Here is a 15,341-nt window from a genome sequence, read left to right as displayed (position 1 = left end):
ACATTAGGATCACCAGGGATGCTCAATATTTTAATTCCAATATAGTTGAACTTCCTAAAAAATTTCTCAACATATGATATTTATGATAGAATTATATCTGTCGCACATCCTTATAATATTGCGCTACAATTCATACACTTGATCCTCTTATGCTTTAATTCACATCAGTTTGAATATATCTTCTAGCATCATAGGAAATGCTCAACAATTTAGCCTCAAATTTCATACTAAATAATCATAAAATTCTCTTAAAGTTAGCCACTACTGCAACTAAAATCACCAACCAAACTTTTTGAAGATAATAATGTCACACCAATTACATTACCGCAAACGTGACTACAACTGCAATCACTACCATATAGAAGCTACTAGACAAAAGACTATCCAAATTTTAAAACTGAACTAGTATAAAACTTCAAGTGAATATATATTAAAATTATCATCTTTTTCCCAAAATAAAACTGCCATATCTTGTAACAATTCACTGTACTTCTTGAAATTAAAACGAGAGTTAGATTCAATCACTTTTAACATGTCCTTTCTCATCTCAACAAATTCAATTTCATATTAAGATTAATTCTCGTAACACATCTGCTTATATATATATATATATATATATATATATGCACTTTGAGCAACTTTAAATTTCATATGAGCAAATCACTATATAAGGCCCAAATATAACGTATACACGTCAAAGTAAATTCTCACAGCAAAATCTGATTCACACAAACTAAAGTGACCATGCCAATTTAATTTATACTCACAAAATTTTCAGCTTTACTATAGAAGGCATATCTCAATTCTACACATTGAACACAACATTATATTCTTATACAAATTTTAAATTAATCCACACAAAAATTTTCAATTCCTCATTTAATTCACATAGTACAGAAAATCAGTTAAATATATAGATATAGTCGGCAACCGAAAATATTCTAAAATACATGGATAAATTAATTCAATCACTATATCTAATCGCAAAAATATTCCACTACGATAGAACAAATTAGCTTATCATTGTTAAATAAACTACTCATTAATGTTAATTTCTAGACAAGTTCAACACATTCACAGAATCAATATAAAATTCAAAACTTTGAAGGTTAGAATATGTACCTGACCCCTTGTGGATGATTTCAAAGGGAGAAAAATGTTACACTTACATAGAAGGTCTATCACACCATGCTCCCGTTCTTTTATCAGGCTAACCCCCACATTTTGGTGTCATAAAATAATATTAGAGAGACTTACCTGGCTCCTAGCAAGCAAACAAAGACATACCCTCACATTAGCCGATAGTATTCCCTCCCAACATTGGTTCTGAGCGCTTCATCCGAGAGACATGAGAGCGAAATCAGCAACAAGTTCTTTAACCATGAATTGGAGTTGCCGTAGCTACAAAAGAAGTAAAACCATCAACCATGTTGTCATCGTCAGAATCATCAGCCATAATTCCTTAGATTGTTGTCGCGGATGGCTGGAAACAATTTAACCGGAGGCGTGTGATCACTGAACTAAGGAATTATCCGCAAATATTGCGCAACTCCCCCAGAATACAACCGGTTCTTCTCGACGATAAACATGCCGAGGCTATCAAGACACGAGAATATCAACAAGGTTGGTAACTCAGACACACTTTAGAAAATAACTTATGTGTATATAAGTATGTATTTTTCAAAGAAAAACTTATATCTCCAAAGCAACCACTCTCATGGTAGTTTTTATATCTGCGTCTCTAAAAAAAAAACATTACACGAATGACTTATATAGATTTTAATAGCCATGTTGCCTAGAAGCCGTTCCACACTTTATGGCCACATATTTTCATTATAGAAAATAATAATGATTATTGAAGAGAGTTTAAAGGGCGGTTACTACAATAAAGAACATGTTTTAAAAACGTTTCAATACTTAAATAATATGGAATCCCATGTAAAAAGACCAAGTCAATTTAGATCAAAATATTAAGTAAATATAGAAAATGATTATTAAATTTTAATTAAAAAGAATAACAATTAACTTTTGAAATATCCCAAAATTATCCAACATTGGCCCTCCACTAATTTTCAAAGAAGCTTATAACCTCTGGCTTATATGATAAGCATATCTTAAAGATTCATTTTGCCACAAAATCTTCATATTCCTTGCTTTTTGAAGCCACATGACTTCCTCTTTGTCATTTTAATTATTTCATATTAATTATTAAATTATTTTCTTCTTTCCGTTTTTGAAGCCACATGTAGGAAATGTTTATACATGCTCAAGCTTTGTGTTGGCAATACAAAATGGACTCTCAACTTGTAACCATATAAAAGATTAAAAGTTTATGATGTGTATGTGCCATTAGTGTTAAATAAATGAAGAGTTATGCTATATACAGCGAACCAATACCTCGCGAAACACATCACGAATGGCTTATTAAATGTTTTCAATTGTTTGCCTTTTTTCATTTCGCTTCTTACTTTTGGCAAATCATTCACAATTGATAAACTCCATTTATTTAATTGTTTTGCCCAACTACTATGCTAAACTCCAGAAAAAGCAAAATGCATAAATGTTTTTTGTTTGAACATAAATGGTATTATTCCCTTTGATTATTATTATTATTATAAGTAAATTTGATTTTTTTGATACATTTAAAAAATATGTATGTGGTCTATATTATAAACAAAATATCTCATTTTTCTAATACACCAAAAAATCAAATTTGGAGATGAACATTTTAGTGCACATATTATATTATGTGGATATGTACTGGTACACGGCTTATGTGTTTGATTGTGATTGTTCACAAATAATATTTAATATAAAAAAATTAATAAATATTATTTATAAACCCGTCAAAATCATTTACTTCAACAAATATATCGGTGTATATCCATATAACATGTCTACTAAAGAATTCGCCTATAATACTAACCGGAAAGACTAATATTTATTGGAAGAGGATAGGGAAAAGGAAAACAATCACTTCTTGAGATTACACAGGAGAGATGAGACATGTGTTATTTGGAGAGAGGAAGAAAAACCAATTTAAATGCATGTGTTGTTGTATAATGCACTGAAGATTTATTGAAAATACACTCATTCGTGAAAGCTTCGTGAAACCGTCTTTCGCGATATATATCATTTTCCATAAATGAATGATAAAAATTAGAAGAATAATTAAATGATTAAAATTAGGCTTAATTAGTAAAATGGTCCCTTAAAGATAATTTTGGTTTTACATTGGTCCCTTAAAGAAAAAAAGACCGAATAGGTCCCTTAAAGAAAAAAAGGTTCGAATAAGTCCCTTAAAGACATCTCCGTTAATCAGTTTGGTCCCTTAAAGATATCTCCGTTAATCAGTTTGGTCCTCGAAAAAATGGACGGAAAGGACCAAACTGATTAACAGAGATGTCTTTAAGGGACCTATTCATACATTTTTTTTCTTTAAGGGACCTATTCAGACCTTTTTTTTCTTTAAGGGACCGATGTGAAACCAAAAATGTCTTTAAGGGACTATTTTACTAATTAAGCCTTAAAATTATTATTATCTTACCTGACCAGAGTCGACTTTTGTTCGGTGGTGCTCCTCTTCATCCCCGAAAATGGAAAGAATTTTGTACTTGCAAGTGCTCCGACGTTCAAATCATTAAGAGGTGAAGTTAAGATTTTAAGAGTGAGATAAATCTGTATGAGAATAGTATATATAGTCTCGAGCATTGGGCCAAGACTAATGATGAGCGTATCAAAACCATCAATGGCTGAGGAGCCTTGATGAACAGTAAATACACATTATTTTGATGTCGAACGTTAGTGTAACTAAACAATGTAACCGTTGAAGAGGAGACACATTCATGAGCCTACTATGTTTGAGCCGTGCTTGACGGTTGAAGAGGATGATTTCTCCAGCTGTTGGGCTTAAGGCCCAGTCCAAAACAATTGCCAATTTATTTTTGTTTGTAGGTCTTGAACAAGATAAAATGGACTCAAATTCAAAAATAAGAAAGAAAATAAAAACAATATTTTCTTCTTCATTTTATACATGCACCAATGAACAACATTTTGCTATTTAGTAAAAAAAAAATCCTATATTTATGATTTGTATAGTAAATTAATTATAAATTGCTTATTATAATTTCTGTAGTAAATACACCATTAGCAAATCTTTGAACTTAATTCGACTAAGAACTTTTTTTGTCAAGAAAGCAAGAACTTTTTTATTTTGTTGTCTAATAAGAAATACACTATTTTTTTTTTTTGTGTAATAAGTATATCTTCGTAGATTCGAACAAAAATGTCTCATTTTACGAATCAATGGCATTTGATTTTGTTTATAATTTGCATAAAGTATAATTAGTTTATCACAAATTTTCAAGAAAAGGCTCCAACTTATTGTAGTGCTTATATATATGGCCCCCTTAGATATGTTTATTTTCTGACTTATAAAAAATAACTTATGCAAATAAATAAAATTTTATATTAATTTATAAGTTCTCACTAAATCCCACATTAAAAACTAAATCTCACATTAAAGATAAGGTTTGACTATAGTTTATAAAGAGTGTAACGATGAGTTATGTCAAATCTAAAAATCCAATAACACTTTGTTTTTTATAAATTACATTGACAAATTTATAATAATACTACAAAAAAACTTATTTATTTGCATAAGTTGTTTTGCATGCATAAGCTAAAAAATAAGTCAAAAACTTTTTTTTTATCAATACAATTATTTCCTACAAAATATTGTAATCACTATTTTGTATGTATTTTAATTAGGTTCTAAACAAAAATTAAGATTGAACGTCTCATGACAATCAAACCCAACAATTTTTTTTAAGTGTAAGTCTTTCGCATCCTATACTTGATTCAAACACAAAATTTAATTCAATACAAAATAAAAAGAGAGTACGTAATATAATAAAGGCACGATCAAAACCAGTTGTCTAGATCATTATAATTTTTACAGTAATGTCACCCAAACTGTGAAAGCATCATCGTATCTATTGTGTTTTTATGCAAAACAAAGTTAATTACTAACAAATTTATATATGCTCCTCTCCACAAACATATCTCACACACTATGAAGCACGGTCTCCGACACGGACACCGCGACACGACACGGACACGGACACCACGACACCGCTAATGTAAAAAATATAGGACACCGACACCGCTACATATTTATAAAACATATAAATTGAGAATCAAAATATATACATGTAAATCTAATTTGAGCAAGTTATTTTTAAAAAAAAGTTTTAAAACAAGATATGATAGTATTTTACCTTTATTTATCCATCTATGATCGAAGAAACTAAAAATATCGTAATCAAAATGTAATGTCTTCAATCCCTAATTGATCAATATTGTTGTTTCTACACATCTTTAACTCTTGTAGATATGTCTAATACGTGCCTAAGGAGAGTATAAGCAAAGAAAAATAATTTTTTTTGGGACACTTGTCCGACACGTGTCATACGAGTGTCTTACAGGTGTCGGACACCGATCAAAGGAGTGTCAAACTAAAGGAAAAATTGAATTTTTTCCGACACCGATATGAGCTATCCGACACGTGTCGAACGAGTGTCATAAGAGTGTCAGACACCGACACGTGTCGGACACCGCGACACACCTAATCATAGAAGTGTCGGTGCTTCTTAGCTCACACATCAATCTCTTTTTTCTTTTTTTGACAAATCACACATCAATCACATAAAATTAAGGCTTATCGTAGGTTGTTTCTGTTTTTTAGGAGTTGTTAGGTGTTGGCGGGATGTATTTCTGGTACCCTTATTCTGAATTTTCTTTTGTTCTTTCTATTTATTTATCCTTTTCAGCTTAATTATAGATCTCAAATTTGAATCTCTTCGTAAAATCATGTATAAAAAGGAAAATACTGTATTCGCTAGTAACACATTATATTTAGCTTACTCTAAATATCTCCATTGCTATTGCCTATAGATATGAAGAATATACTTGAGAATCAAATCACATGTTGGAAGATCCTCACGCATCGGAATCATCCAAACAAAATCCTATGAGCTCATTTATGATTATGATTATCCTATAAAGCACCATCATTGGCCCTCTATTATGACGGATTCTAGGATGGGAGATCATGATAGGTCTCTCACTAATGCACCACAAGTTTTGTGGATTGGATTGAATGTGTATATGATATTATGGTGTACTATCAGTATTATATTATTGTTATTATTTTTTGGAAAAAAAGTTTTTGATTTTTCCGGAAAAAAGTTTTCGATATTTTCTCGGGAAAAATTTTCGATTTTTTTTTCAGAATAAAAGTTTCCGAATTTTGGGGGGAAAAGTTTTGATTTCAGATAAAAACAATTCCGGAGTTTTTCTGGAAAAAAAAGTTTCCGTTCTTTTTTCGGGAAAAAAGTTTCAGATATTTCCCGGAAAAAGTTTTCGATTTTTTTTATGGTAAAAGTTCCGATGTTTTCTGAAAAAAGTTTCCGATTTTTTTGGGAAAATAGTTTCAAAATGATCACCTGAAAAAATATTGCTGCTACAAAAAAGAGTGAAAAAACATAAAATATTTGAAACTTTTTTCCCGAATAAAATATTGGAACTTTTCCAAAAAAATATTGGAAACTTTTTTTTCCGGAAAATATCCGAAACATTTTTCCGAATAAAATATCGGAACTTTTTTCCCGAAAAAAGAACGGAAGCTTTTTTATTCGGACAAAATCTCCAGAATTGTTTTTATCTAAAATCGAAACGTTTCCCCCAAAAATCGGGAACCTGTTTTCCGATCCGAAAAATTATCGAAAACTTTTTTCCGAAAAAATCGGGAATTTTTTTCAAAATAAATAAATGAAAAATAATATAATACTGACAGCACACAATAATATCAAGTACACATTCAATCTAATCCACAAAACACGTGATGCATTGGTGAGAGACCTATCATGGTCTCCCACCCTAGAATCCGCCCTCTATTATAATATTCAAAGAAGCTTATAAGTTATAACCTCCGGCTTCTATGAAGCTCTGATACGTGACACGATACCGATACGGCAATACGGGAAAATTTTCAAAATTCCCGATACGATACGTCCAGGATACGTTATTTAAAAATTAAATTTAAAATTAAATATATAAATGCACAATATATAAACATAACAAAAATCGATAATGATAAAAATTAACATTCAAATTACTCAATATAAGAAAACAAGTGATAATTATATATATTAAGTTAAGTACTATCCAAAAAGGGAATGAGATGGGTAGCTCAACTTATTAAGCTAGTTGAGTTAAGGGTTAAGGAGTTGGAGGTTCAGAGTTCAAGTCATGACAAGGAGAAAAACTAATAAAGACATAGTTGCATTGGTAATATCATACTCTAACATTCAATACTTAAGAAAAAATATGAATTGTATCAGTCTCATCTCCTACGTTTCCATCATCAAAAAACATTAATTGCCCGATACGCATATCAGAGAAGTATCCGACAAGTATTGGTTATATTTTATTTTAAAAAAATAATATTAGTTGCTGATACTTCTTCGATACGACACTTCAACAAACGAGTGTCGGTATCGAGTACGTATCTGACACGATACTTTGCCATTTTTGGAGTACCGGGGCTTCACAATCTGGCTTATATGATATTCCTCTTTTTCATTCGTGCAGTAATTAGCTTATCACAATTTTTCCAAAAAAGGCTCAACTTATTGTACTGTTTATTTTACACGTTGAATCAATTTTCACTACCAATTGAGGCTTAGGTGATGAAATCGAATGAATTGAACATGTACTTGAACTCATTGTATGTGGTTAGATTCCCACGAAAGATAAAAACTCGACAAAAAAAGAGAGTAAACAAAATATTAAAGTGTAGTATCGGATCGCCTACTATGTAAGAAGAGATGAGACCCAAACTGTTACAACACTACTAATGTATAGAACACCATCCTCCAATAGTCAGGGTTCTCTTGTAGTTGCCTCCGCTGGATGTGGTAACGTATCACTGTCACAATGGTCGCCTCTATGTGTTGACGCTAGTAGTAGTCATCTCAATCCATTTTTTATTTATTTGAAACCGTTTCTATAAATAAATGTTGTCTAAAGTACGCTGTCTATTCCTTATTTGTAGTAGTGATATATCAAAGTCTTTGTTAAAGGTTAAGGAGTTAAAGGTCTAAAGTTCAAGTCTAACAAAGACAAAAACTAACATAACATTGTAATATACTAACAAATATCAAATATCAAATGATGATCACCTAATGGTGAAAACCAAAAGAGAGAACCTCAACAAATATCTTATGTAGTTTTGTATTCACTCCAACTATTGGTTCATGACATTGAGAAGAGTCCTAAACATCATTACATATTTACATTAAACAACCACACGAGTGAAATTAAACATCATATCAATTATAATTTAAATTCAAGAATATGCAACTAATAGTAATACTATTTAAATTCATGAATATGATCATACCTGCATAAATTCAATTATAATTTTATAATAAAGCACTAGAAGACTAGAATTACATGAAACTTTTTATCACAAAAAAGAATTACACGAAATTAAACTCGATATAGCCGTCAGTGTCCCCATGTATTTGAAGCTGCAAAAGTTATGAGTGACATTTCATATCAATAAGCATCATTAAAAAGAGACATGTTTAAGTATTTTATGATCCTTAAAATATGATTTTATGTAATTGGTCCCTATTTGAAAATATTCATTTTAAATTTACTTAATAAATAAATAATATATTTACTTATCAAGAACTATTTTCAAAGTACTCATACTTAATAAATATTCAAATATATTTAAGTTAAGAAAAAAATGCATTTTTATTTGGAGTAAAAATAAAAATTCAAAGTAGAAAAGAGAACAATGTGAAGTACCTTGTCTTGAGATGGTCCAATCCTTGTCCTTCCCAAGAGCCCAAAAGAAATAGCCCTTTAAGCCCAATGACTTAGCAAACCTAACCTTAGTAGTTATAGATGGAACATCATCATACCCAATCCAAGTAGTACCCGCATAAGAATAAAAAGACACAGCAACCTTATCATACACAACATTAGCACCACTATCTTTATTAAACTTCAAGATTTCATTATAATTCATACTACCATCTGTGTCGGTTGCGGGTCCCACCGCATCGGCTCCGACCCGGTGAACACTCGGATCCTTCAGCTCCCACGTCCTCCCGTATAAAGCCAAGCCCATAACCAACTTTTCGGGTCGTACACCTGATTTGATCCATGACCTAATTCCAAAATTTGTACTAATTTCGGACTCTGGGTCATATAAAGCAGCATTAAAGCCTGTATTATTAGCCCACGAGCCGTGATAATCGAAACACATTGGACTGGCCCAATCCAAGTATTTATTGATAGCATGGGCCGGATAAGATCGCGACCCTTTACCAGTCAACCTTATTGTGGAATTATAATAAACCGCAGAAGTCAAAAGCAAACGTGGTTTTCTCCCAACTATAGCTTCGGCAAACAAAGCATTATACCATTCCTCATATAGCAATCCGAGGTTAAACATATCCTTTTCAGTTTGAGGAAATTCCCAATCCAAGTCAACACCATCAAACCCATATTTTCGTGCCACGTGAATTGTCGAATTTATGAAGATTTCTCTGTTTTGTTTTGTGCTAGCGATTTCAGAGAAGAGTGTTGAATTGCTGGTACCACCTCCGATGGAAAAAAGAGTTTTCACCGGCGGATAACGGTGTCTGAGCTCATTGGTGAAATTGTGGGCCCATTTTTGGTCAGATTTTGTGATTATAAGGTTGAACGAAATTGGGTCGGGTTGAATGAAGGCATAGAAAATGTGAGTGAAGTAGTTTGTATTAATTGAAGAAGGTAAAAAATCACCACCTGCAGGCCAATAAGCTGATCTAACACCATGGTTTAAAAATGGATATTGTGAATTCTTTGAAGAGGATGAAGATGATGCATTGAAGAAAATGGTCATTAGAAAAACCAAAATTGGTGTGATTATGATTTTTTGGACGGCCATGGTTGGTGATCATATAAGAGGTGAATGAATTTAAATGTGAATATATATAGTGAACAAGTGGATACTAGTATTTATTAATTTATTATTTGATTGGTGGTGTTGAAAATTAGAATAGTATAATTGAAGTGTTGTGAATTGAACGTTTCAACTATATGATGAGGGATAAGTAATGGAGAGAAAAAACCAAAGACAAAGGAACAAAAGTTGAACAAGGAAACCAATAAAAGAAAAGTCAAAGTGGTCTAGATTCTTAAATTTGATAATGATGCAAACACTTTGAGTTTGAGGTTGTTTGTTTTATGGATGGACTTTTCAAGTGGTGTTAAAGTCGAAGTTGATGTTGTATTCATGGGTTTTTTTTTATTGAAATTATTTTTATTCATGAAACATGATGTTAATTTGACATTTATACAAGAAAATGCCTCCTCCATATGTCAAAAGGGGAAGAACATTATTACGGTTGGTAAATAGTAGTCTCACAATTATTATTAATTAATCCAATGTTGTTTGTAGTTAGTGCATTTGTTATGTGACCACTACACTTACTAGTAGTTCTAGTATACGTTGCAATCAATTAATGGATTCATTAATGGTGTCTAAAATGCACCGCATTTACTTGATCAATAATTTCTAGTACTAGTACATATCACTATGGTCGGCCAATTGAAGTTGCTATATAGATATTAGATACTCATACTCCCTTGTCATTTCTATAAGAGATAATTCGTCGTTATATATTAATTATTCATTATTCAATGAATCTATAAAGATGAATTATCTCTTATAAAAATATTGGCGAAAATATTAATTAATGTTCTTAGCTCTTAATATCAAGTCCATAAAAAAGTCTATGATTGAGATAAGTGAACAATGTTGTGTTTAAGTGACACACCAGACAAATTCTCTTGGTGGGTGGATGTCATTTAAAGCATTGTAATTATTGGTTAATTTTTCCTCAAATTCTAATCAAACTCTAAACTATTAAAGATATTTCTCCGAGCATTTAAATAAGATGATGCGAGTAGTTTTTTCTACCTTAACCAATGTCCTAGGATTTATCTCTAGTTTGGGCATGCAGCAGTGTTAAAATTCTTAGAAAGAGTTTGTCATCCATTTGAGTCCATAAACTCGAGAGATTAATTTTTGTAGTTGCATGCAGACGATATCCAATTTATGAAAAAAATATATATATATTTCTCCTAAAAATCAGAGGGTTCGTTAAAACAAACAAAACAAAAATTTTATTGAATGGAAACAAAAGATTCAAATCGTAGGAAACATATATCTCTAAAAAACTGAGTATGACATAAGAAAATTTACAAAGAGATTGAAACAAACAAGAATCGACAATGGGAAAAACAAAGTAAACAGAAATTAAAATACTCCAATATTACAACATGATAAAGACATGCTACGAAGAAAATATTTGAAAACCTTTGAATATTGATTCTTTTACAGGTTTTTCTGTCAGTATTAGAAATGTCACTAAACATGAGCCGAATCTTTGTGGGCTTAGGTTTCTTTTTTAATACTTTTATCTGTTTTTGTTCACTGGTCCGCTTCTGAAACAAACTTTATTTTTTGTTGAAAAATACAAGGAAACAAAAGTTAAAAGAGCATATTGGACTAATTTTTTTCACATAAAATTGGAAGTTGTGAATAAGAATCATTTGGTCATTGTTGTTCTTTCCATCCCATTGCTTACAAAAAAAAAATGTTATTAGAAGATATTTTCTGATAAGATTTATACTATTAAAAAAATATTTTGATAAGAATTATTGTTGAGGATTGCCTTTGAATTGGATGAAAAAAAAAGCAAGAAAAATAGGTTTTTTGGGGCTGGCCTGCGCTAGGCGCAGCCCTGCTGCTACTTATTCGTTCTACTGTGTTTTGCAGCTGATAGGGAGAGAAAATGTGAGGTTTTTTCGGGTTCTTCATCCAACATCAATCTATGATCAAAAGGGGTTTCTTTTGGGTATATTCTAGGGTTGGGGAAGTGTTTCTAACACCTTGTAATCACTTATCATTTAAATCTCTTGGTCACAGGAAAAGATTTGGGAAAAGGGTAGATTTAGGAAAACTCTAAATCTTGTAACTCTTTGTATTGAATCTTTGTAATCAAGAAGGAAGTTTGATAGTGGATTGGAGAGTCTCTCTCTCCCCTAGACTAGGTTGTTATAACCGAACTGGGTATACAATTTATTCGTGTTATTTTATCGCTTTATGTAGTTTTAGCTTTTGTGATTATTGATGCCTATGCACGCTAATGTTTTATATAAAATAAAAAAAAAGCTTTTGTGATTATTGCTCATCTATTTTGATTTGGTTGCTTCAATTCATTTGTCCCACACATCAAAAGTTTTTTATTAGTGTGATTTTCAGTTCGGATTCGCAATTATATAATCAAAAAATATCTTCCAATAAAATTTGTCTATAAAAAAAATCTTCCGATGAATGGAGAAATTATGAACAATTCATGGAGATAGTTGCAATTAACAAATCATTACATTTGGGCCTGCACATTGGTGGGCTTAAGAAAAATGGTAGCTGAGTTGATACAGGTGTGTATTAGTAACAGTACTATTGAGCTTGATTGAAGAGCTGAATTATTAAATTTTAAAAAAATATTTCTAATCAAACTTTTAAGAATTTTTTGAGTAAATGATCAAACTGATCCCTAAAATTGAATACATTAGTAATTTTAGTTTGTGAATTTTACAAATAGGCAAATATTTCACTGAATTTGTAACATGTTGTCGTGTAAAATTTGGTGTTTAGACGATTACATGTGTGATTAGTTGATTAGTTGTTGCTTGCTCCATTCTTTGTTTGCTTAACTAATAAGATGATATGTAGGTTAATTTGCACTTTAGACAATGATTCCCTTTTAATCAAGCAATTACGATGAGAAAGAGACTTTGTTTCTCAACCGTGGCTTCCGAAACTACTCCATAGAGTGTCTAGTATTGAAGGATGAACCAATGAAATAAAGAAGACATGCGGCTAATTAACAACACTAACCCGCATATTAAATCATATAAACATGCTGCTAATTAACAACACTAATGTAAATAACCACGTGCAAGCCGAGTTATAACTCAAAATCTCCTTTTCTGCTAAGTTATTTCCTTCCATATCAGCTATATCCACGTCATTTACCATCCTATTTACATATAGATCGTCATGCACGTTATGGATTTAATTAACAAATATCTTGCTCACACAGCCGAATTGAGGGTAAAATTGTACTTGCACAACTTATTGCTTGACCGTTGACTATCTATGTTCTCGACATTTTTTCTAAGAGAGTAGATGTTTGACTATGTTTTTTTGTCTTCTAAACCGACCTAAGATGTCATTCTTATCTTCTTTTATCTTTCTGTAACCATTTCATTTATCATGTCAGATATGTAGGATAATAGTTATATAACATTATGACTTAGTCAAATCTATATTGTAGCTTCTTGAGAAGCTCTCATTAAACATTTACACTTTCGAATAAAATTCCCTTCGATTGAGAGACCACTTTCGAATAAACATTTGCTAAAAAACAGGGGACTGGACAGAACAACTTTTGTTGTACTCTGTTTGATTTGAAATTGGTTATGGGACTGGACAAATTAGGTAGCAAGAGACAGGACAAAAACCAGATTTTTTGTCCATCACTAAACCACGGGACAACTTTTTGTCCACAGTACAACTATAAAAAATACGAAAATACCTATTTTATTTTCGAATATAAAAATATTATTGTCATATATCTTTCCGGTACATGTTTGTCCTGTCCTGTATTATCTTGTTCTGTCCTGTACTGTTTTGTCCAGTCCTTATTATTTTACAAATCAAACGTAGCCGTGAAATATAAAAAATGAAAACATTTTGTTTAAGTTTGATTGAAGCAGTTGAACCTATAATTGTGAAAGGGATGGATATATCATAATAAGTTAAATAAAAGCAAGTTGAGTGGCACTGATTGTAATGAAACTGAACTTATATTGTGGTATGTTTGAGGATGCCAAGCCAACACCTTAATTCATGATTGACATCATCAACCAGCAAAACTAACTTGTCGCTTCTAGTTTCCACCAATTAAACTATATCATTTCGCTTTCATATACTCAAAATCAAAGGCTGTGATGTGATCATACCCTTGAAAATGCAATGCAAACAATTAGACGGAAAAAAGTTATAGACTGTTCAGCCAGGGTGTAAATGGTTGTCATGCATGGTCCAAGGTTTTTAGCAATTTATCAATTACTATGATAATAAATAAAAAAATTCAGAAGACTTAGCTCAGCTGAGGATATCAATATTGTTAAGCCGAATATTTTCTCAAATTTTTCTATTTTCTCGAACTCTCTTAAATATATATTTTTTTTTTTATAACTTCTCTTTTGAACCAAACACGCCGTAAAAATATCATCTCCGTCACATGCAACTACAAGCAAAATTGTTAAAAGAGTGAAAATAAAATGTATTTTTTAAAGATGAGTTGGCAAGAAAGCAGGGACGGACATAAGGGGGGGCAAGTAGGGGCTGAGGCCCCCCCTCTTGTCATATTTTTTTTTTCATATATATACTTGTTCTTAATACATACACCCACAACATAATAATTGTAACAATTTACTTCAAATATTTTGATAATATATATTATACACTACTAAAGTCCAAATTCAATTAAGTTAGTTCCGATTGTTTGCTACAAGTGAGATATAAGGTTGAGAAACAAGATTGAAAATGAATTTCAAACTAATTATGTGATTACTTATACCGAGAGAAGAATTGCTGAAAAATTTAATACAGATTCAGTTGTTGATCAATTTTATGATATAGAGCAATGTCGTGTATAATTTAGATAAACAATGTGATGTATTTTTTATTTTTTTTAGTGAGTATATTTAAGTACTATTATAATTATGATTTATTTAATATTTATTATTTAATTATTCTGGCCCCCCGTTTTACAGATTCCTGGATCCGTCCCTGCAAGAAAGGAACCCACACTAAAAATAGGTTAAGTAAAAATAGGTTAAGTAACTAACGACATCTCCAACGCTCTGTTCCAAAAACTAAGGACATGCATAAACTGTTCTTGTTGTTTTAAAGAGTTAGAGAAATTGACGTGTCAACCGTAGAATGGTTGCACAACATAATTCAGTTCGACAGATAAAAATTCGAAAGAGTAAAACTAGAACATTTTCGATGATAATAATTTTTTTTTTCACCGGTGATATATATCCGGCCAACTGGACCATTTAATTTGGTTTGGAAGTCTAACATCAAGTGGTTCTAGTACCTTGCAATTGCGAGAGATTTAATCGGGGTTCTCCAT

General features: G+C 31.3%; 1 protein-coding gene across 1 annotated transcript; it reads right to left on the bottom strand.

Moving 5' to 3' along the window:
- Nucleotides 1-8,324: 8,324 nt before the first annotated feature.
- Nucleotides 8,325-10,422, bottom strand: LOC123915616 (class V chitinase CHIT5a-like). The gene is made up of 2 exons (XM_045966807.1): nt 8,881-10,422; nt 8,325-8,594 (listed from the first exon to the last, which is right to left on the bottom strand). Exons 1-2 carry the CDS (start codon nt 10,007-10,009, stop codon nt 8,572-8,574), a joined length of 1,152 nt encoding a protein of 383 aa, XP_045822763.1. The 5' UTR covers nt 10,010-10,422; the 3' UTR covers nt 8,325-8,571.
- Nucleotides 10,423-15,341: the final 4,919 nt, after the last annotated feature.

Source organism: Trifolium pratense, linkage group LG1 (assembly GCF_020283565.1).
Source record: "Trifolium pratense cultivar HEN17-A07 linkage group LG1, ARS_RC_1.1, whole genome shotgun sequence".
NCBI classification, from domain to species: domain Eukaryota; kingdom Viridiplantae; phylum Streptophyta; class Magnoliopsida; order Fabales; family Fabaceae; genus Trifolium; species Trifolium pratense.
This window is presented reverse-complemented; position numbering and strand designations above follow the sequence as displayed.